Source organism: Mobula hypostoma, chromosome 1 (assembly GCF_963921235.1).
Source record: "Mobula hypostoma chromosome 1, sMobHyp1.1, whole genome shotgun sequence".
NCBI lineage: Eukaryota > Metazoa > Chordata > Chondrichthyes > Myliobatiformes > Myliobatidae > Mobula > Mobula hypostoma.
In genome coordinates this window covers 173,037,826-173,060,273 of record NC_086097.1, presented here as the reverse complement: position 1 = coordinate 173,060,273, position 22,448 = coordinate 173,037,826, and the positions used below count along the sequence as shown (strand labels likewise).

Genomic DNA, 22,448 nt, shown 5'->3' with positions numbered 1-22,448 from the left:
TTCCCCCAGTGTTGGTAAGAAGCCTGTGGATTTGACAAATTGACTAATACATACAAGATGTACATTTGAATAAATTTTGTTTCAATGTTTTATTTTAAAGAAGGTAAATGATTTAGAAAGCAGCTGAATTTTAAGGAATAGGAGATTCCACCCACTCAACTTGAAAATTACTGCCAGTTAAATTGAAAGTAATGCAAGTTTAAAAGAGACCATCATGTTAAAAAATTATTTTAAGCCCAAATTTGTATAATGGATAAGGTGGAAGAAATGACCCCTTAAGTTTGGGAAAAAGCAAGAACCTCAATGTCACTGCACAACCATTTCTGATTGTCAGGATAAAGGACTGGTTAAATAATCAGAACGCTGTTGTAATCTGGAGCTTGTACTTTCCTCAGATAGTAAAAGAAAATCATACGAACAAGTTATGTGCTAAAATTTGATGAAACCTTTTTCTGCGTAGATTTGAATATTTCTTTCCCTTATTACTGTTTTTTTCTGGCTGCCATGGTTATGTGTGTGCTACGATTATACATGCAGCAAAATAACTAAACTAGCCTTTTTGCTTTGACAAGTATGTCAGTCTTTCTTAACTTTCTACTTGGTATGAGTGATTATTTTTGTTAAATACAGTGCTTTATTTTTTAAACAGCTGAAGTTCATTTGGAATTATCACGTCCCTGGAAGGTCAACTTGAGTCTTGTCAAATTGGATCAAGTAACAAATTTTGTAAAGAGGATACTGCCAAGATATAATCATGAGATCACCTCCAAAGCTGCAGTCTCCCCCAAAAGAGTTTACAATAAAGATGAGATGTTTACATCAACATTTGGAGTGAAGAATGAACCAGGATCATTCACCGAGAGAGCAATTTGTCAAGGAAGCAATTGGAAAGCCATGTCATTTTTTCAGAAGTTTTCCATCCACACAGTTCAGATTGTTGCTGTGATGGAGATGTTACCTCATCCCAGAAAGCCTTCTATTCTGACCTCACTTTCAAGCCTAGAAGGTGCTCTTAACATACGAGTAGGCCCCAAGCCTACAGGTGAGTTAAACTAAACTGATAGTTCCAAGTTACCTCTCTGTGATCTAATGTTGCGAGTTATATGAGAAAATGTTAGTTTAAGCCCAGCTTACTCCATTGCCAAGTGTGAAAGGAGCCATTTTGTTTCACCTATTGGATGACTTTCCTTGAATGAAAACACAAAATGCTGGAGTTTCTTAGCAGCTCAGGCAGCATTTATGCCAAGAGTAAAAAAGTTAAATGACTTTGAAGTTACAACTGAATGGGCATCTATCTGAAATATTAGCTCTACTTCTATCTCCACAGAAGCTATTGACGTGTAGAATATTTCCAACAATTTCTGCTTTTGTTTTAAGATTTGCAGTATCTATAGTGTTTGGCCATTGTGTAAATGTGATTTAATATTATGCTTTGAAACTAACTAGTTTGAAAAGGAAAGGCACCAAAGATCACTTCACGATAGTAATATGTTAAAATGTGAGTTTATTAATTTTAAATTATATTAATTTTAAAAATTGGGTAATTATTCTTTAGATTATATTCTTATTTTTAGGACATGCCAGAAAAATGTTATTAGCCCTTAAGTAATGAATTATGTCAATTAAAGTGGCACAGAGAGGGCTAACTTGTTACCTGTTATTTCCTCGCTGTGCTATCAAATACTCTGATTTAGTAGGCTGAAAGTACAAAGATGTTTTATACAAAGTATATGTAAAAAGGTGTAAATGATTTGTTATGTTTCCTGATCTCCTGAGTAGTACCATTTTGCTAAAGTCATCTGGTACAAATGACTGTCAGACTTGCCAAATTTCATTCATTGTGAAAGTTTAGATTAGAAGACAAAAAGAAATACTGCTCTGTATTTAAACTATACCCTGCATTTTCAAACAATTTCCCGGGTAGTTATTCGTTTAGTTATTAAAAGAAGTCATAACAATATTTCAAAGGAGCATTTTGCAGTTAAGCATTTTCTTATTTCTGCATACCTGGACCCTGTTTTATCTTCCCTGGTTCAGTCCCTTCCTACCTACATCCTTGACACTTCTCACGTCTTGGATCTTTTCAGTGACTTCACTTTTCTTGGCCCCGATTGTCTCACTTTCACGATGGATGTGTCCAGTTCCCATGCACCCCCATCAGGAGGGCTTTAAAGCTCTCCACTTCTTTATAGACAACAGACCCAATCTGTTCCCCTCCACCACCACTCTGCTCCATCTGACGGAACTGGTCCTCACTCTCAATAATTTCTCCTTCAAACCAAAGTTGTAACCATGGGCACTATATGGATCACAGCTGTGCCTGCCTATTTGTCGGCTATGTTCCAAGCCTACACTGGTATCACTTCCTAATTTTTCCTATACTACATCAACGACAGCATTGGTGCTGCTTCCTGCACCCATGCTGAGCTCATCAACTTCATCAACTTTGCCTCCAACTTCCACCCTACCCTCAAATCTACTTGGTCCATTTCTGACACCTCCCTCCCTTTTCTTGATCTCTGTCTCTATCTCTGGAGACAGTTTATCTACTGAGATCTTTTATAAACCCACTGATTCTCACAGCTACCTGAATTTTACCTCTTTCCACTCTGTTACTTGTAAAAATAACATCCCCTTCCCTCAGTACCTCCGTCTCCTCTGCATCTGCTCTCAGGATGAGGCTTTTCATTCCAGAACTAATGAGACATTCTCCTTCTTCAAAGAAAGGAGCATTCCTTCTTCCACCATCAATGCTGCCTTTGCCCAAATCTCTTCCATTTCGCACGTCTGCCCTTCTCCCATCCACCGGCCACCCCACCAGGGATAGGGTTCCTCTTGTCCTTGCCTACCACCCTGCCAGCCTCCACGTCCAGCACATAATTCTCCATAACTTCTGCCATCTCCAATGGGATCCCACCACGAAGCACATCTTTCCCTACCCCTCCCCCACTTTCCGCAGGGATCACTCCCTACATGACTCCCTTGTTTATTCGTCCTTCCCCACTGATCTCCCTACTGGTACTTGTCCTTGCAAGTGGAATAAGTGCCACACCCACCCCTACACCTCCTCCCTAACTACCATTCAGGGCCCCAAACAGTCCTTCCAGGTGAAGCGACACTTCACCTGTGAGCTTGTTGGGTTCATATACTGTGTTCAGTGCTCCGGTGTGGCCTCCTTTATACCAGTGAGACCCAACGTAGGTTGGGAGACCGCTTCACCGAGCACCTATGCTCCTTCCGCCAGAAAAAGCAGGATCTCTCTGTGGCCACCCATTTCAATTCTACTTCCCATTCCCATTCCGATATGCAAGTCCTTCACCTCCTCTACTCACACTCAGTTTGGAGGAGCAACACCTTATATTCCATCTGGGTAGCCTCCAACCTGATGACATGAACATCAATTTCTTGAACTTCTGGTAAATGCCCCCTACTTCACCATTCCCTATTCCCATTTCCCTCTCTCACCTTATCTCCTTACCTGCCCATCACCTCCCTCTGGTGCTCCTCCCCCTTCTCTTTCTTTTTTGGTGTTCTACCCTCTCCTATCAGATTCCTCCTTCTGCAGCTCTTTATGTCTTTCACTAATCAATTTCCCAACCCTTTTCTTCACCTCTCCCCTACTCCCGGTTTCACTTATCATCTACCATGTTGTATTTCTTCCTCCCCTCACCCCACCTTCTTACTCTGACTTCTCATCCTTTTTTTCTCCATTCCAGATGAAGAGTGATGATGAGTCTTGGCCCAAAATATCGACTGTTTACTCTTTTTCATAGTTGGTTCTTGGCCAGCTGAGTTCCTCCAGCGTTTTGTGTGTGAAGCATTTTGTTGACAAGTATTTATCTGGTCATTATCATATTGTTGCTTGTGGTTGCTTCTATGAGCAAGCTACTTGGCCAACGTTAGAACAGTCTTAAAATTCTTGTCCTTAAAATTACATACTTGGCTGTAAGATAGTTTGAGAAAGAAACATGAAAGGAGCTATATATTAACCAGACATACACACTATATCTATCTGATGAAATAGCCATTAACTAGTTAATTGGCACATTGATGCAGTTGGGACAGCCACTGCTTCTCAATACCAGCAACTAGATAGATGGCCCAATAACTTATCTCTGATCATTCTGTTCATTCTCTCCTCAAGTATCCACTTAAATCTTTCCATTCCATCCTTCTTCATTCTCTCACTTCTAGTACACTCTCATTTCAATTCCATCTCCTCTCAATTTACATCCATGAGATCCAATTCCTGTTAAAAAGCTGACCACACAATTTCTCTTTCAAGTCTTAACATTGGCTGGCATTATAACCCCAAACTATTTTATCTAATGGCTGGTCATCCTTTTGTTATCTCCATGCTTGTCTCAATCCTCAGAGCTTCCCAAAGGATGCATGAAGATTTCCTGCAGCTGTCCTGCCAAAAGGTCTTGGCCAGGAATGTCAACTGTACTTTTTTCCATAGCTGCTGCCTGGCTTGCCGAGTTCTTCCAGTATTTTGTTTGTGTTGCATGGATTTCCAGCATCTGCAGATTTTCTCTTGTTTGCTAAGTGCTTTTATGGCAGGGTCATCCACAGTGATGGGTCTGATTACCACATGGAAACCTTACCTTAAATCCTAGCCCTTTCACAGGCTCTGCCCAATTAGAATGGCCAATGTAAGATAAAGGATCAGAACTGGGCCATTTAGACCATCGAGTCTGCTCCGCCATTTCATCATGGCTGATCCAATTTTCCTCTCAGCCCCAAATCTCCTGCCTTCTCCCCATATCTCTTCATGCCCTGACCAGTCAAGAAGCTATCATCTTCTGCCTTAAATATAGATAAAGACTTGGCCTCCACAGCTGCCTGTGGCAAATAATTCCATAGACTCACACTCTCTGGCTAAAGAAATTCCTCTTTATCTCCATTCTAAAAGGATGCTCCTCTGTTCTGAGGCTGTATCCTCAGGTCTTTGACTCTCCCATCATAGGAAACATCCTGTCCACATCCACTCTATCAAGGCCTTTCACCACTCAATATGCAATCACTATTGGAAACTTTGTCATGTGTACTTGCTTAATTGTTCCACTGCTGTGCTCACAAGCTTCTCAGGGGCTAAACGCTTCAGTTCATTTAAAATTCTGCTTCCCCATTTCTTGTCCACTTGCTCTCTGCACCCTCTCTATTTCAACTGCATCTTACACAAAACACATCATACACAAGTTGTGGGCTGACTAAGTGTGGCCTGCAGTTCTAATGTAACCTCCCAGCTCTTGTGTTTTATACTTCGGTTCCTTAAGGGGAGCAGGCAATGTAGTTATTTTTTTTAAGCAACAAGCAAAACTCTGAAGGAACTCAGTGGGTCAGACATGAACTGTGGATGGAAATAGATAGCTGACATTTTGGTTCAAAACCATTATCTGGTCTGCCATGAAAGGCATGGAAGGGCCTCGACCTGAAATGTTAACTCTTTGGCAACATGGTAATGTAGCAGTTAGCATAACACATTACTGCATCAGTGACTGGGGTAAGGAGTTTGTACATTCTCACTGTAACTGTGTGGGACATGTGGAACATGTTTTGAGTTTTGACACACAATGCATCAGGTTTCCTTGCCTGATGCACACACTTCCAACACTGGATATTAGTTAATAATTGAGAGCTGGACCCATGTTTGGTATCCCTATAGCCTAGCCAGGACATTGAAGCCAATCTGCCATACCTGTGACGGAGGTCAACTAGTTCTACAGATGGATCATCCAATTTACTATCTCCTGGTGTATTTTTAACAGAAGATAGATATAAACATTTTTTTTCAATTCACAGAACTTTTTAGTCTTCCCTCTCTTTATTATAATAATATTTACTTCTTGAAATGTTATAAGGTAAACAACACAACAATCATAAACTCACCTTAATGTATCAATGTTCATGGTCTGTATTGTTTGGTGTTATTTTGCCATGGTACTGAATAACCTACATTCCATGAAAGCTGTATTAGATAGAATCAAAAGTACTACTGCACCTCTAGAAAGCAGCTCAGGAGTTTACTACTGTGTGCACCACATGAAATAATTTTTTTTGTCAGTGTAAGCCGGCAGACAAATTAAACATTAAGGAAACCACGAGGGATTGAACCCAAATGTAGTTTGTAGAGATGAATACAAATCACCATTAAAATTTCCCCTGGAACTGCAGTAGAATATTGGGTCACTTGATTTTGTCACATTTGACACCAAGTTGTTTAAACCCTCCATCTTCCCTGCACTCGATGAGAGGTTATGATCATATTGGCTCTGTAACAACTGGGATTTTGAACGTCATTACAGCATATCCCCCACTCTCTGAAAAGAAAAACTAAAAGGATTTAGCTGACACCAAGCTAAGTTCACTGAATCTTGCAATAATACGAAAAGCACCAGAATCTTAATTCCTGTCAGTGTTTGCCTTCTGCTGAGGTGTGTTTGAAATCCAGTGAAAGTAAAATGTAGGAGGAAAGAACAGATGTTGTAATGTTGAAGAAACAAGCCACCACCTAATCCTTGGGCCAGAAACCTGCAATAAATTGTGAATTTAAAGCAGTCTAAAGCCTCCAGAAATGCTCTGTGCTAAAAAGTTGACGCTGATCAGTCCTGTAGAATTCAAATAAATATAACAAATGCAAGAGAGCATGAAAATTAAGCTTGATGTCTCTTGGATTGTTTAAAAAATAATGCTGAAATATTTAAGTGAAGATTAGTGGAGCTGGAAAAGATCAGATATCTCTCTTGTAGTTAGTTCTTTTTTCTCTCTTTAATCATTTAAGTTTTAGGAAAATAGCAACAATTTTCAAATTTGTAATTTTTAACAGTGGTTTATTGGAGGAATTAGTTAGAATTAGTTGTTGTCAAAACTGTGACTTGGTCTGTTGCCTCTTCAGTGTTCTGACAGCTGTTTACCTGCCTTCTCTGTGATTTAGCCAGATGAGATCATATAAATTGATAACCATCTCTGTGTTTTCTTCTGATTCATCTCTGACCTGAACTCTGCTTGAACCTAGTTAGACACAAAACATCCAGGATTCTTGGCTGAAGCCATAAAATTTAATTAAAAGCTACAGAAATGATGTGTAAAAGAACACCACAGTGCCCCAATAAAGTGAAAATAAGTACTATGATGGATTAAAATAATAAATGTGCCTGCTTCTCTGTGTTTGAAGTGAAGGCAACAAATATGGGTTTCCAGCAGTCAATATAGTAATGATTTTAACAGGAAAGGTTATAAATGATACCTACACGGATCTCATCTGCTTAACATCACTGTGTGCATTTACTGAAGACTAAATGATATTGACTCTGCAAAGGTATACACTCTGCTCAACAAAGCTGTACGCATTCACTTTGAAGCTCCGTTTCACAGCGTTTTGCTCTGACTGCATACAGTTAGAAATTAATAGGATCACTTAAATTTGTAGTGTGACTATGCATGTGATTTGTTTTCACATGCCCTTGCTGAAGGAGTGGTGGAGAAAATATGAATAACAGAATATATGTCAGCATCAAACAAATTGCTTCCATTGTTTACTTTGAACTAAATTTAATGTCTCTTAAAACATATGTTAAGTGTTTTCATGTTCCTGCTTTAGAAGGGAAGGGACAGCTAAATACACCTTAAGTACCATCCCCAGAGCTCAATTTGCTATAGTCAGCATCTGTGAGAGTGTAATGTAAAAGATGTATTTTATGCTTCTGCCCCCTGAGCAATGTTCCGGGAAAGGTGTTAAATTATTTTTTTCAAGAAGCTGAATTAAAATACAGATTTCGAAATATTCAAGTATGCAGAATATTCGGCTGAGCACAAGAGTACATGTTATATTTCCTTTACAAGGCAGATCAGTCAGTCAGCAAAATAAATTGTGTTCCATAAATTATTGCAGAGAGTTCAGTTGCTTCAGCAGTTTGCTCATAACTCCACAATGCTGCTTAGGAGCTGGCATCCTGTATTAATTACGTACAGATGTAAAGATCAGAGAACTGATTCATAAGAACTGCAGAAAGAATGAAGGCTAAGACAAATGTTTCTTTTAGCCTTGCACTATTTAATTTATTGTGCAGTTGTGCAAGAGAGGATAAATTTGACATTCTTTTCTTCCTCTGTTTAAGGAATGATCTTGGGTGCCACATTTACACTTCAACTGAAGGACTTGCTCATAAAGACATGCCTCAAAGACAGGAGTAAGGCACTAATTGGTCCGTTCTGCTGTTCAATGCAACTGGAAGCTAAGTGGTGTAGGCACAGTGGCGACCCTGACCCTTTTCACTCCATTCCAAAAGTGCTGGTTGACGTGAAAGCTGGGCTGATTCAGGTTTGTGTGGGTGGCAGTGGTGTCTGGGAGAGTCTGGCTTTAATGAGTCTGTTCCTTGTTTGACCCAAATGTCTTTTATTTCCAGCTCTCTAAATCAAGCAGAGAGCACCCTGGTAACATGATCGGGTTATCTGGTAAACTTCAACACTCTTACATTTGAAGTAGTTGATTTTTTTTAACATTGAGTAATAAACTTCTAAAAAGATCAGAGGAAAACAAACATTTGAGTGGGGCAATAAAATGAAATGACCAATATCATACTGTATGGTACCTACATTCATAAATATTTTTGTTTTCTTAATAATAGAGATAAAACTTTTGAGGTAAGTTGTTGGGATAAATAGTTTGTCATCGTTTTCATTCTGCAAATAAAGATCACAGTGGGCACAGAAACCTAATTTTCAATTGACCCTTGGCATCCCCAGCTTGACTTCAGTGTTGAACAGAGATATAAATTCTTTCCACCTTTTATGGAGGATTATTGCATCTGAATCTTACAGATTCACAGATTTGTAGATATTGGGTGGTTCAAAAGTTTTCTCTTCTAATGAAATTACCCTGGGGTTCTTCTGATTGGTGTGCATAGAAGTGAACAGTCTTGTCTGAGTCAGAAGATTGTCGTTCCAGAGCCTTGAGCACAAACATTTAGGCTGTTGCACCAGGACAATGCTGTGTGGTCTATTGTTGAGTTTAATTATGAGACATTAAACAGACACCTTGTTGCACTCTGAAAAGGATATACAAAGCTCTTAAGGGATTATATTTATATTTGTGACCCAACTAGTGTTTTTTGTCTGCCACCTTAACAAAAACAGATTCAGCCAGAATAATCTCACCAATTTGAGATCCTTACTGCTCAAAAAATGTCTGAAAGAAATAATCATGGCAAAGACTGTAGCATCAGCCAACATTTTAGCTGTTGTACTGAATACCTGTGTTGCAGAACCAGCTGCACTTCTTGTCAACCCGATCATGTGGAAAATTGTCTGGATATATCCAATTTCACAAAAACAGGCTAACTCCAATCCTCCCGCAGATTTCTGCCAATCTGTTTAATCTCCTCCATGAGCAAGCAATGGAAAGTGCTGATAGTGGTAATTGGTTTATTATTGTCACATGTACCGAGGTACAGTGAAAATCTGTTTTGCACGCCATCCATACAGATCATTTCACCACATCCAGTGTTGTACAAGGGTAAAACAGTAACAAAATGTAGCATACAGAATGCAGATGGTGCTGTCAAACAACACTTAGTCACCTATACCTTGCTCACCAGTGTCTAGTTTGAGTTTCAGCAGGACCACTCAGCTTCAGACCTCATCACGATCTTTGCCACAGAAATACAAAGCATTGACCATCTCCAACAATTCTGTTCAAAAATTTAAAGAAACCACTGGAGCAGCATGGTTGCATAGCGGTTAGCATAATGCTGTTTCAGCGCCAGTGACCCAGCTTCAGATTCTGCTGCTCTCTGTAAGGAATTTGCACGTTCTCCCTATGGCCACATGGATTTCCTCCAGGTGCTCTGGTTTCCTCCCACATTCCAAAGGTTTGGAAGGTTTGTAGGTTTATTGGTCTCATGGGCGTAATTGGGTAGCAAGAGTTTTACTGTGCTATATCTTCAAATACATAAATAAATAAATAAGACAGGGTCTAACCACCTACCTGTAGTATTTAGTTGCACTGCTAATATGATTTTGTATTTTATATACAGTATTAAATTTTATGATGTAGGCATGGTAGGCAAGACAAGCACATTTTGCTTTTTCCCATTTGTTTTTGAGAAGGTTGTGGTGAACTGCCTCATATTCCAAATGATCAACATTATGGAGATCACTTCGATCAAAATCTCAACTGTACCTGCCACATATATATTGGGATTCCAAAAGCAGTCGAGGGGCTGGATATCATGCACCAAGATACTCACTTCTTAACAGACATAAACATTGCCAACACGTGCAAGGCCCAAGTTAAGAGTGTGATGGAATCAATTGCGTGGATGAGTGAAACTCCAAATACTCTTTCAAAGCTCTACATCATCCAGGTCAAAGCAGCCTGTTTGATTGGCACCCTGTCATTCTCTCCCTCTGCCCTGGACACAGTGCAGTTACTTCCCTGTCTACTCTGGCAGCGCCTCCCAAACCCTTGTCTTTGACTACTGAGAAGATCAAAACTATTGAGATCACCACCACTTGCAGCTTGTCCACATCATCATGACTTGGAGATATATCACCATTCCTTCATTGTGCTGGGTCTGCTATACTGATAATTCTGTGGGAACACCTTCAACAGAAAGATGAGCAATGTTTATTAGTGATATTCTGATCCTGGAAAATGAATAAATAAACAACCCCCCCCCAACCTTCTACCCAGTTATTCTCCCTTCATCTTCCTTTTACCCAGAAGACAGAAAAGTTTTAAAACACATACTACCAGGCTCAAGGATGAATTTTATCCCCTGTATTAGACTGTTGAATGGACCTTGTGTGATAAACATTTTCTCTTGATCACAGTCATGGTCCTTACACTTTATCTGCCTACCTGCATTGCATGCTGTCTATAACTGTGAGACCATATTCTGCATTATGTTACAACTTACTATTTTAAACTATCTTGATGTGCCTAAATATATGAAATAATCTGTCTGGATGTCATGCAAAACAAGCTTTTTGCTGTATCTCAGTGCATGTGATAGTAGTAAGGCAATTACTATCAATATTGAGGTTGTGTTGTGGGAGGTTGCCACTTTCCAAAAAGTTGTCAACAGCAGCAGCAATGCTCCCCAGGGTTGATGGTTAAATCTGGTAGTGCTAAGTGTTAAATTTAGCTGTGAGTTACTATGAGAGGTTTATCTGCCCTTGCTATTCTTGTGTTTCTCTGTGATCCCAATATGATAATTTTCTTCAAAGGTAGTTTCTCTTTCTCTGAGAGTATTTAGCCATTAAAAAGTCACCTGGACAAGGATATAAAAGCTTAGATAGGTGTCTTGGTTGGCAAGGGCCAGTTGGCCTGAGGGGCCTGGTTCTGTGCTACATGACTCGATGACTCTATAACATTACTCTAGCCTGCTGTATCCCACTATGTGATGTTTGGCTTGAGGATGTCTGAGTGTTTCTTTTGGCCTTTCCATTTCTTTTCTCTATTGAACTAAATGCACAGCAATTGTTTTGCTAGGCTTGCATCAGATTCATGTATCCAGTGCCCCACCTCAGTTGACACTAGATAACCAGGACTTCAATACACAAGATGTTGGCCTCTTGAAAGATACAAATTCATGCAGGGATCCTAGCAGTTTGTATTGAGGCTCTTCCAAAGAAACTATTATTCCAGGTTTTCAAAGGCCATCCAAGTCTAGCAGCCTTAGAGGAGAGTTACACTTGCCACAGCTTTTAAGCTGAAAGTCTACAATGTATTTGATCTTCTTGTTACTGGGTATGCAGCAAGACAACCTGCTGAAGGCAGGGGTGACACATCAGATTCTGTGCTGAATCTCAACATCTGGGTTGGTCCACTGGAAGCAACCCCTATGGAGGTAAGTGATGTGTTTATATTTGTTCAGTTCCTAGCTGTCACTTCAGATTGCCTTTGCTCAATCAGCTCTGTGAAACTTGTTTTCCTAAAGTTTAGTGTTAGTTCTGGGCTATCATATGCTTCAAAGTGACGATTACGTGCTTTGTCTAGGTTCTTTTTGAGTATAGAACTAAAGTTGGATTATTATTGCCAACAATAATTTGTTTGTGATATCTAAATGGCTATATATAAATACAGTATATTTATGAATTGTATGAAAATGTAGGGAGTATGATTAGTAAATTTGCAGATGACACAAATATTGGTGGAGCTGTAGGTAGCAAAGTGTTGTCTAGGGGGACATAGATTAGTTGGAAAGTTTAGTGAAGCAGTGACTGATGGAATTTAATTCAGTCAAGTGAGGTAGTGCTCTTTTGAAGGTCGCATTCTATCAGAACATATAGACTAAATGGCAGAAACCTCAGAAGCAATGATATACAGAGAGGCCTGAAGAGCACATCCATAGTTCCCTGAAAATTGCAACATACATGGGCAGAGTAGTGAAAAAGGGCATTTTTGGTATGCTTGCTTATACAAGCAGAGCAATTGAATGTAAGGGGTGTGATGTTGCAGTTGTACGAAATGTTGGGAAATAGCTCACGTGGTTGGTCCTTTCTCCTGCTCAATATACAAGGTTTTAAGGAGCAGTAAATATGCCTTGCCTCTTTAAATGCCTGTCTGAATGAATCTCAAATGTTGTGAATGCATCTGACTCCATCACTTCCACAACGATTTCCAAATATTAACCACTCTTAGTATAAAAAAAACTTGCCCTTCTAATCTCCTTTAAAACTCCTTCCTCACACCTTAAGCCCATGTCCTCTTGTTTTTGAAAAGATTCTGGCTAACTACCTTATCTCTACATGTTAGAATTTATATACCTATATCAGGTCACCTTGCAGCCTCCTTCAATCCAGGGAAAACAGCACAGCTTGTCCAGTCTTTCCCCATAACTAAATTTGTCCAGTCTAGTCAATATTCTGGTGAATCTCCTCTGCTCTTTCTCCAACACAACCGCATCCTTTTTATAATGTGGCAACCAGATCTGCACATAATACTCGAATGCTGTAACAAACCCAATGAAATTTTTATTTATTGCTGGTTTCAAAAAGGCCAAACATAGTTCAATCTTAGAGGAATGAATTCCAAACTCTATTAGTCAGTCTCTTTTAAGTGGATCTTTGATTTTTAGTGTTGTGTTCCCATGCACGTTATCAGTAGCTGTGCTACTCTTTTTGGTTTCTATTTAGATATTCTGGGGCCAAGAGCATTTGAGCTGCCTGAATCTGCTACATGAACTTCTCCAAGGCTATCTCAGGCAAGATGCCAAGTCACAGATGTCAGACCACACACAGCCACCACCATCTATCATGGGCAGACACCAGGCTTTCAATACTGAACATAGTTCTGATGATTTGAGAACTGGGCAGTTTCAATATATACAAGATGCAGGTACGTGGAATTATTGCTCAAGTATTTATATTATTCTATTATATTAAAAAAATCTCTAGATTGTGGAGTTGACAGTTACAGATTTACAAACAAGAGCCGCCACTTGCCATTTCCGGTATTGCTCCTGCAACAAAGCAAATGAGGAGTGTACTTCAGGTCTTCAAGCTTTTTATGTCACTAGGTAAATTTCTGATGATCTGTTGCTTAACCTTATTTTAGTTCTGTCACCCTTAATATGTCTTGATGTAAAAATTCTATCAGTTTTAGCACCAGTCTCACTGGCTCTAAATGACTTCTTTCTTTTAAAGTTCATTCCTGGACCTTACCTCTTATTCCAACATGAGTAAATGAAAACCAAAAATAAATAAGCACACGTTTAAACTGTTTCATTTCAAATCATTCAATGAAATCTTTTGACTGTTTTGTCACAGTGGAAGGAGGATGCAGGCGGGGGTGGGGCAGGAGGGCAGGGCCTCATTTGTTGCCAATGCCATTCTGTGAGTGCACCCAGCTACGTGAATCATCAGGAGCCAGGTTTTCAGTAGAATTCTGGGACAAAAAAAACATCCTAGGGCAAACAGCTTGGACCAGGGCAAATGGGGTGGACTTTTTGGTTTTGGAAGTTCTCTGTAATATTTCTCTTCAGTGACTGAGAATTCCCAAGCATGGGAGTGTGATGCCATTTGTTTAACTTTCCAAATACAGAACTTGGAGAAAACACACCTGGAGTTTTGCAGAAGCATAATCAATTTTATTGGAATGTCAAGCTAAATATTTCAAGACAGGCAATCAAAATCTGTTTTGGAGGTCGATTATAGGAAGGACTTGAGGAGAGAAAACGCATTTTTGTATGTAAGGGCTAGATGTCCAAAGAAATATCAGTGACAAAGACAAGGAGTTGTGATGAGGGAGCTTAAAAGATTAGAGTTAACGGAATTCAGATTTTATACATTGATTGGATGAAGCAGGGTGGTGCTGGTGTTCTCTGCATTATGTTGAGAATTATCAAAATTGAGCACGAGACCAACTATGGAATGGGATTGAGATAGAAAATTAAAGGATATGCAACTGGAAACTCTCACTCATCTGATGGATTGAATGGAGCGGATCTGTGAAGCACCCAATCTGCATTTGGTTTCTCCAAAATATAAATCATAAGCCCTGAATGCAGTATAGTAATTTAGCAGAGCTATACTGCTTCATCTGAAGTACTTGGTGCCAGGAAAGAAGGAAACAGAAACTGAAACAGAAAATGCTGGCAGTACCCAAGCAATAGTGAAAGAACCTTTAAGTTATTGATTTTGCATCATTGATCTGAAATGTTAAGTTTGTTTCTCAGTGCACAGATATTGCTTAACCTGCTAAGTATCACCAATATTTTCTGTTTTTACTTCAGGTATCCAGCAGCTGCAGTTTTAGTTGCATTTCCATTATAGAGTAATCTCGACAAGGTGAAAGGGCAGGTGATTCCATTGTATTGGAAGATATAACAGACTTGGATGATGATGGGGTGGAAATAGAGTGCAAAATCAGCCCAATCCTTACTTAGGGTGGAAAGTGACAGACTGAGAGAGAAGCAAGGGGAGTGAAACAGACGTGCTTCAGATACTATTAACGTTTTCCTATGCAATCCAGTTTAGCCTGTAGAGAAAGGGAATCAATGGCAAGGTTACAAAATAACTGGCAAGAGCCTTGGATTTAAGTTGTTAGTTTTTAGTGAAATTAAACTGACACTTGTGTTTCATGCTCCTTGGATATTAGCCAGATGTCAAACTTTCAATTACACTGATTAGTTCTATCTCATGTTCAGTGAACAGACTGTAAGCATTAATGACTCTTCATGCTGTCAAGGATCAAGGACAATTGTAATGCCAAAAATCATGTTGCATAAAACTCATGGTCTAATCATATTTTCATTTTAAACCCACTAAATCAACGTACTATGCTTCATGCATTTGGTAATATTCATAAAATTGAGACTCTCACACTGAAAGTTGATATACAAGGCTGGCTGAATGCTTGTGGTACAGGTTTTCTCCCCATTCTTTAAAACTATAAGTGATTGTGCATGTCACTGGCTGAGTGGTAGCACTTGTGCCTTTCATTTGGAAGGACGTGTATTCAGCAACTACCGGAGTGCATGAAGGGAAGACAGTTGATGAAGTTGATGGTAGTGGTGGTAGACATTGTTTACATGAACTTTAGCGAGGCTTTTGACAAAGTTCGACATGGGAGTCTGGTCCAGAAGGTTAATTTGCTTGGCATTCAGGATGAAGCAGTCAGTTGGATTCAACACTGGCTTAGTGAGCGAACCCAAAGAGTGGTAATACATAGATGTTTGTCTGACTGGAGGCCTGTGACTAGTGGTGCACTTTGAAAGGACAAACCAAGTTTCGACTTACACAGTGAATGGTAGGGAACTGAGGTGTAGATAAATAGATAGATAGATAGATAGATAGATATACTTTATTAATCCCGGGGAAATTTGGTTTTGTTACAGCCGCACCAACCAAGAATAGAGCGTAAATATAGCAATACAAAAAACCCCAACAATCAAACACTAAAATGCAAACTATGCCAGATGGAAAATAAGTCCAGGACCAGTCTATTGGCTCAGGGTGTGTGACCCTCCACAGGAGGAGCTGCACATTCGATGGCCACAGGCAGGAACGACCTCCCGTGCCGCCAAGTGTTGTATCACGGTGGAATGTGGCCGAAGTCCAACAGTAAAAAGTTCAATATCCAGTCTGCAAACACGTTCCTCGATCGTATTATACCCCGGATTGCACCATCCATTGTTAGCCAGAACAGTAAGCACCGAACTCCTTTACGCTTACCGCTCTCAGTGCACTTCCAGTCAGTCAGAACGGTATTACCCACCAAACTCCTCTTCTCCAAAAGTCTCTGTTGTCTCAACCCGGTCCTCTTTCCTCGGCTTTGTGATCCCCCTCTGTGTGTTTTCCTCCGGATTTCAGCAGGGGTGTCCACCGCTCTGTTCGCTAAACCGGCTGGTCTTTGCTGGTCCGTAAAATACACAATGCGACCTTGCTTCTGTCCTGCGTGGCGGGATGTAACCATTTCCAGCGCTAAAGAAAACCCAAATAAAACTCTCTCTACCAGCATGTTAGAGAGGGTGCAGCTTCGACGTGTTACCATGAGAAAAAAAATACAAAAAATAACGTAAATTGAAAAGTAAGAAGAAGAAAGTAAGAATAGATCGGAACGGCTGTACCAGGCTGCATGCACGACCGGTGCCTTGGAATATAGTATTGTCACAGGTAGATGGGAATATAAAGAGAGCTATGAGCACATTAATCTCCATAAATCAGGGCATGGCATACTGGTGTTGGGACTTATGTTGAAGTTGTATGAGACGTTGATGATATCAAATTTGGAGTTTTGTATGCAGTTCTGGTCATCTACTTCTAGGAAAGATGTCTCTAAGTTTGAAAGAGTGCAGAGAAGATTTACACTTGAGGATCTAAGTTACAAGGAAAGGTTGACTACATTAGGATTTTATGCCCTGGAGCAAGGGTGAATGAGGGGAGATTTTATAATGGTATACTAAGTTATGAACAGTATAGATAGGGTGAATGTATATAGGGCTGGTGAAAGGTTTCAGCCCAGAATGATGACCGTTTACTTCCCTCCATAGATGCTGTGTGACCTGCTGAAATCCCCCAGCATTTTTAAGTGTACCAACATGAATCCCATTTTTTCAGCAACAATCTCCATTAAATTTCAGTTTGTCAGTAGATGTCCTTTTATTCATTTGATCTTGCACTTACAATCCAGCCAACATAGGTATTGGTGTATGAATAGTGTGACGCGTCAGATTTATTTTGCCTCATTATGAGACCACATCTAATACTCAATAACAACTGTGACAAATTCCATTTAAATTGCACCTTTAATGTAGCAAAACCACTTAGTGTGCTTCATTCAAAGAACTGTTAACAAAAAATCTGATCCGTTCCACATAAAAAGATATTGGTGTAGAAGAACAAAAACTTGGTCAGAAAAGTAGGTTTTACAGATTGTATTTAAAGAAGTAAGAGAGGAGGGGAGCATTTGGGGGAAATATTAGAGTTAAGGGCTTTGGCAGCTATAGACTCAGGCATTAAGCAGGATTAAATGGATATTTAAGAGGACAGAGTGAAGCAGAATTATTATATTTCAGAGGGTTGTGGAATTGAAGGAGTTTACAGAGGTGGTTACGGAGAGAAAAGACCCATGGCGGGGGTGGTGTTTGAATTTGAAGTTAAGGGTAAAGATTTTAAAATTAAAGCATTGTTTATTGCTTAACCAGGATCCAGTGTAGTTCAATAGACACGGGGTGAGAGGTACTTAGATTATTTTTATCTGTCAAGTTCACGTGAAGAGCAAAGGAATAATGACCAACTCATCTGCTTTACCAACATTGGTTGAGGGACCAAGTTATGGATGTGGGTATTTGTAGAAGGTAATGGACCATGTAAATGGGATTAGTGGAAGGATAATTGGTGGTCAGCATGAATCTGGTGGGCCAACAGGCCTGTTTCAGTGCTATGTGACCTTATGATATTGTTACTAGATACTGAGGAGTGAGGCGGGAAGGGGGAAATTGACTACTCCTGCTTTGTTCACTTCTGATGATCCCAAAGAGGGAACGAAGACTGGGCTGGAGAACTTTGGATTAGTCAGTTCAATACATAATGAAGACACAAATGAAAGATTTAGCAACAGATAATCTGAGGCTCAGCTGGATGATATTAAAGCGGTCTTGATGATGCCATAGAGTGAGGTCCAAAACTCAAACTTGTGTATGACCTCGGATGATTCAGTTTCATGTAGTTGCCAGAGGATAGGATGGACTAAGTGGCTTGTGAACAGAATTTTGAAAAAAAAAACAAGATTAGAATGCCTACTTTCTTAAATCAAAGGATCTATGTATTGGGAGTGATATCCAACAAATAATTTTAATACACAGTGTTGAAAAAAACACTGATGTGAACAGAAGTCATAGTTGGTAAAATTACAAGCTTAGTTCCTTTCTACTTACTCCAGATTTCCTTTCTTCCCATTGTATGGTGTTTATGATGAGTGAGTGCAAGTTTTGAACTGTTTGGTTGGTGCAGAAATGTTTATGTACCTTTGTTTCAGTCAGAGTAAGATCTTAATTGTACAGGTAACCTCTGTTATAAAACCATTTGAGAGTGTTGTGTGATTAACACATAATATTGAATGTCACTCTATGCTGCCACATCAAAGACAACTTTAGTGTGTGGTAGTAATATGATCACATATTGGATCATAATACATTGAAAAGCTGAATCTAAGGCTGATATGGAATTTCCAATTGACCAGTAATTAATGTCATCATTCCATAATTTGAAGGTGCTAATGAAAAGCCATAAAAACAGCAAGTTCTTTTAGGATTCTTGTACCGTATATTGATACCCCTTAACAAAATATTCATAAACATGTAACTTCTCAGAAAATTTCTTTCATTATTTGTAATGATGCGTAGTCCCTTATAAGTGATCTTTCAGACTGTGTGGATGCATCACATAATGCTGTCGGGCACTTTTGTCAGCTGCTAGGCAACTTGGATGCTGATGTTTCCTTCATTTGTTAGCCAATGTAGTTACTTGTCAGAAATTTAATTGGTTGTCATGGAGATCATTTTATGTTGTTGATAGCACAAGTAATTCTGCAGATGCTACTAATCCAAAGCAACTTTTCTTCTCTTTTCCATTCTGCCTTCTTGCTTCCCTCACCTGCCTATTACCTCCCCCTGGTGCCCCTCCTCCTTCCCTTTCTCCTGTCATCCATTCTCTTGTCCTGTCGGATACCTTCTTCTCCAGCCCTTTACCTTTCCCACCCAACAAATTGCAGCAATGCTCTTTCCATTCCCTTCCCCCACACCACCATTTTATTCTGGTGTCTTCCCCCTTCATTTCCTGTCCTGAAGGAGGGTCTTGGCCCAAAATGTTGACCGTTTGTTCATTTCCATGGATGCTGCCTGACATGCTGAGTTCCCCTAGCATTTTGTGTGTGTTGCTTTATATTGGTCATAATCTAACTTCTTGCCAACCTAAATCCTGATATTAAAACAGTACTCCTTCCCAAATAGGCTGCCAATATAGCTTGTGAGTTCTTCTGGTGTCATCCCTTTTTTTGTATGTCAGAAGATACTATAAGGGCTGGAAATCTGAAATTCAACTAGTAAGCACAGAAATACTGAGCGAGCTAGGGAGCACTGGTAGAGAAGAAACAAGAGTTAATATTTCAGATTGATGACTTTTCAGTTGTGGAATCTTGCCCGGGTATATCCTGCTCACAAAGAGCAAATCAGCCAATATACTTAATACAACCCAATCAGCTTTACTCTCAATCATCTGCAAAATGATGGAAGCTGTCATCACTAGTGCTATCAAGTGACACTTGCTCAACCATAACTCAAACCTGGATCAAAGGATGAATTCCAGATGTGTAATGACATCAAGACAGCATTTGACTGAGTACTGCATCAAGGAGCCTGTAATTGCCATAATGTTGTCAAACTCCACTCCTACATTAGGTTATTTTATTTGTTGCTGAAATTCTCAACCATTCCTTTTCACCTGCAAGCTTCACTATTCCGATCCATAAACAAAGGAGCTCCTACAGATGATGGAACCTGGAGCAACAGACACAAAATGCTGGAGGAATTCAGCAGGTCAGGCAGCATCTATGGAGGGAAATAAACAGTTGAAGTTTTGGGCCGAAACTCTACAGCATGACTGGAAAGAGGAAGAAGCCAGAATAAATTCAGAGTGCAGAGTAAATTTATCATCAAAGTCACCATGTACAACACTGAGATTCGCGTTCTTGTAGGCACACACAGTGAATCCAAGAAATGCAATAGAATAAATGAAAGACAGCACATAACAGGATGGCCAAACAACCAGTGTGCAAAGGACAGCAAACTGTTCAAATACGATAGAGAGAAAAAAAAGCAATAAATATGGAGCATGAGATGAAGAGTCCTTGAAAGAGAGTCCATAGGTTGTGGGAACAGTTCAGTTGAGTGAAGCTATCCCCTCCGGTCAAGAGCCTGATCGTAATAACTGTTCCTGAACCTGGTGTTGTGGGTCCTGAGGCTCTTGTACCTTCTTCCTGGTGGCAGCAATGAGAAGCAAGCATACCCTGGGTGGTGGAGGTCCTTAATGATGTTTTTTTTTCCTACAACTGCGCTCCATGTAGATTTGTTCAGTGGTGAGAAGGGCTTTACCTGTGCTGGACTGGGCTGTATCCACTACTTTTTGGAGTATTTTCCATTCAAGGGCATTGATGTTTCCATACCAGGCCATGATACAACCAGTGAATAAACTCTCCATCACACATCAGTAGAAATTGATAAAGCTTTAAATACCGAATCTTCGCAAATTTCTAAGGAAGGTAAAGACACTACTTTGCTTTCTTTGTAATTGCATTTACATGCTGGGCCCAGGACAGATCCTCTGAAATGATAACACTGAGGAACTTAAAGTTGCTGATCCCCACCATGTTTGCTCCCTTGATGAGGACTGGCTCAGAGACCTACGGTTTCGTCCTCGTGAAGTCAATAATCAACTCCTTGGTCTTACTGACATTGAGTGAGAGGTGGTTGTTGTCACACCACTCAGCCATATTTTCAGTCTCCCTCTTAATTACTAATTTGTCACCATCTTTGATTAGCTAATGACTGTGGTGTTTCAGGAAATTTAAATATGACCCTGGAGCTGTGCTTAGCCTCACAGTCATAAGTATAAAGTGAGTAGATCTGGGGGCTAATGGCACAGCCTTGTGGTGCACCCGTGCTGACGGTGATTGTGGAGGAGATATTGTTGCCAATCTGAACTGACTGACGTCTGCAAGTGCAGAAATTGTGGATCCAATTGCACAAGGAGGTATTGAGCCAAGGTTTTGAAGCTTATTGATTACCTTTGAAGGGATGATAATGTTGAATGCCAGGCTGTAGTCAGTAAAGAGCATCCTATTGTATGCATCTTTGCTGTCCAGATGTTCCAGAGTAAAGCGAAGAGCCAATGAAAAAGCATCTGCTGTGCACCTGTTGTGTCAGTTGGCAAATTAGAAAGGATCCAAGTCACTTCTCAGGCAGGAGTAGATGTTACATCACCAGCCTCTCAAAGCACTTCATCACAATTGGTGTAAGTGCGACTGGATGATAGTCATCGAGGCAGTGTTCTTCTTAGGCACTGGTATAATTGAAGCAGCTTGAAGCGAATGGTTACCTCAGACTGTTGAAGTGAGAGGTTAAAGATATTGGTGAACACTCCAGCTGCTCCAGATCAGCACACGTCTTTAGTACTCGACCAGGTACCCCATCAGGCTGGATGCTGTCCATGGGTTCACCCTCCTGAAGAATGCTCTCACTTTGGCCTCGGTGACTGAAGTTTGGCCCAGAATTGCCACTTTGCACCTGAGATGGCTTTCCAGAGATCATACCTGGACCTCTTGCATCTTAATTGGTCGGCAGACCTGAATGATTCTGATCTGACCCTCAGCAGAATGCGGATCTCATGGTTCATCCAGGGCTTCTGGTGGAAAAAACTCTGAATGATTTTGTGGGGATACCGTCTTCCATGATTGTTTTAATAATGTCCGTGACAACTATTCATTCAGGTCCTCAGCCCAGTCCATCAACTTGAAGCAATTCGATTGCCGCTCCTCTGCTTCCTGCAACTACCTCTTTGTTGTCCTTATCTCTGGAACCTTATTCTTTAGTTTCTGTCTGTATGCAGGTAGGAGAAGGACAGCAATTGATCAGATTTCCCAAAATGCGGTCTAGGCATGGAATGGTAGGCATTCCTAATTGTAGTACTGTATACCAGTAGTCAAATGTGTTGGGGCCCCTGGTGCTGCATATTATTTGCTGATGATAATTGGGCAGAGATTTCTTCAGACAAGCCTGACTGAAATCCCTGACTGTGATTTGAAATGCATCAGACTGGGCATTTTCTTGTTTAGTGATAGCAGCATTCAATATCTTGGGTATCTGGTTAACATCAGATTTTAGTGGTATGTAAACTGAAGTCAAGATCACAGAGGAGATCCCTTTGTAAGTAGAATGGTCAGC

The 22,448-nt window shown here is 40.1% G+C and overlaps 1 protein-coding gene across 4 annotated transcripts in view; it reads left to right on the top strand.

Moving 5' to 3' along the window:
- Positions 1–22,448, top strand: part of LOC134352539 (intermembrane lipid transfer protein VPS13B-like) — a 1,085,891-nt gene that overhangs the window by 913,838 nt on the left and 149,605 nt on the right. For all 4 annotated transcript variants that reach the window (XM_063059809.1, XM_063059800.1, XM_063059806.1 and 1 more), the window contains exons 36-38: positions 650–1,042; positions 8,121–8,323; positions 13,144–13,345. In XM_063059809.1, coding sequence (XP_062915879.1) covers positions 650–1,042; positions 8,121–8,323; positions 13,144–13,345 — 798 coding nt within the window. The remainder of the gene's footprint in view (positions 1–649; positions 1,043–8,120; positions 8,324–13,143; positions 13,346–22,448) is intronic.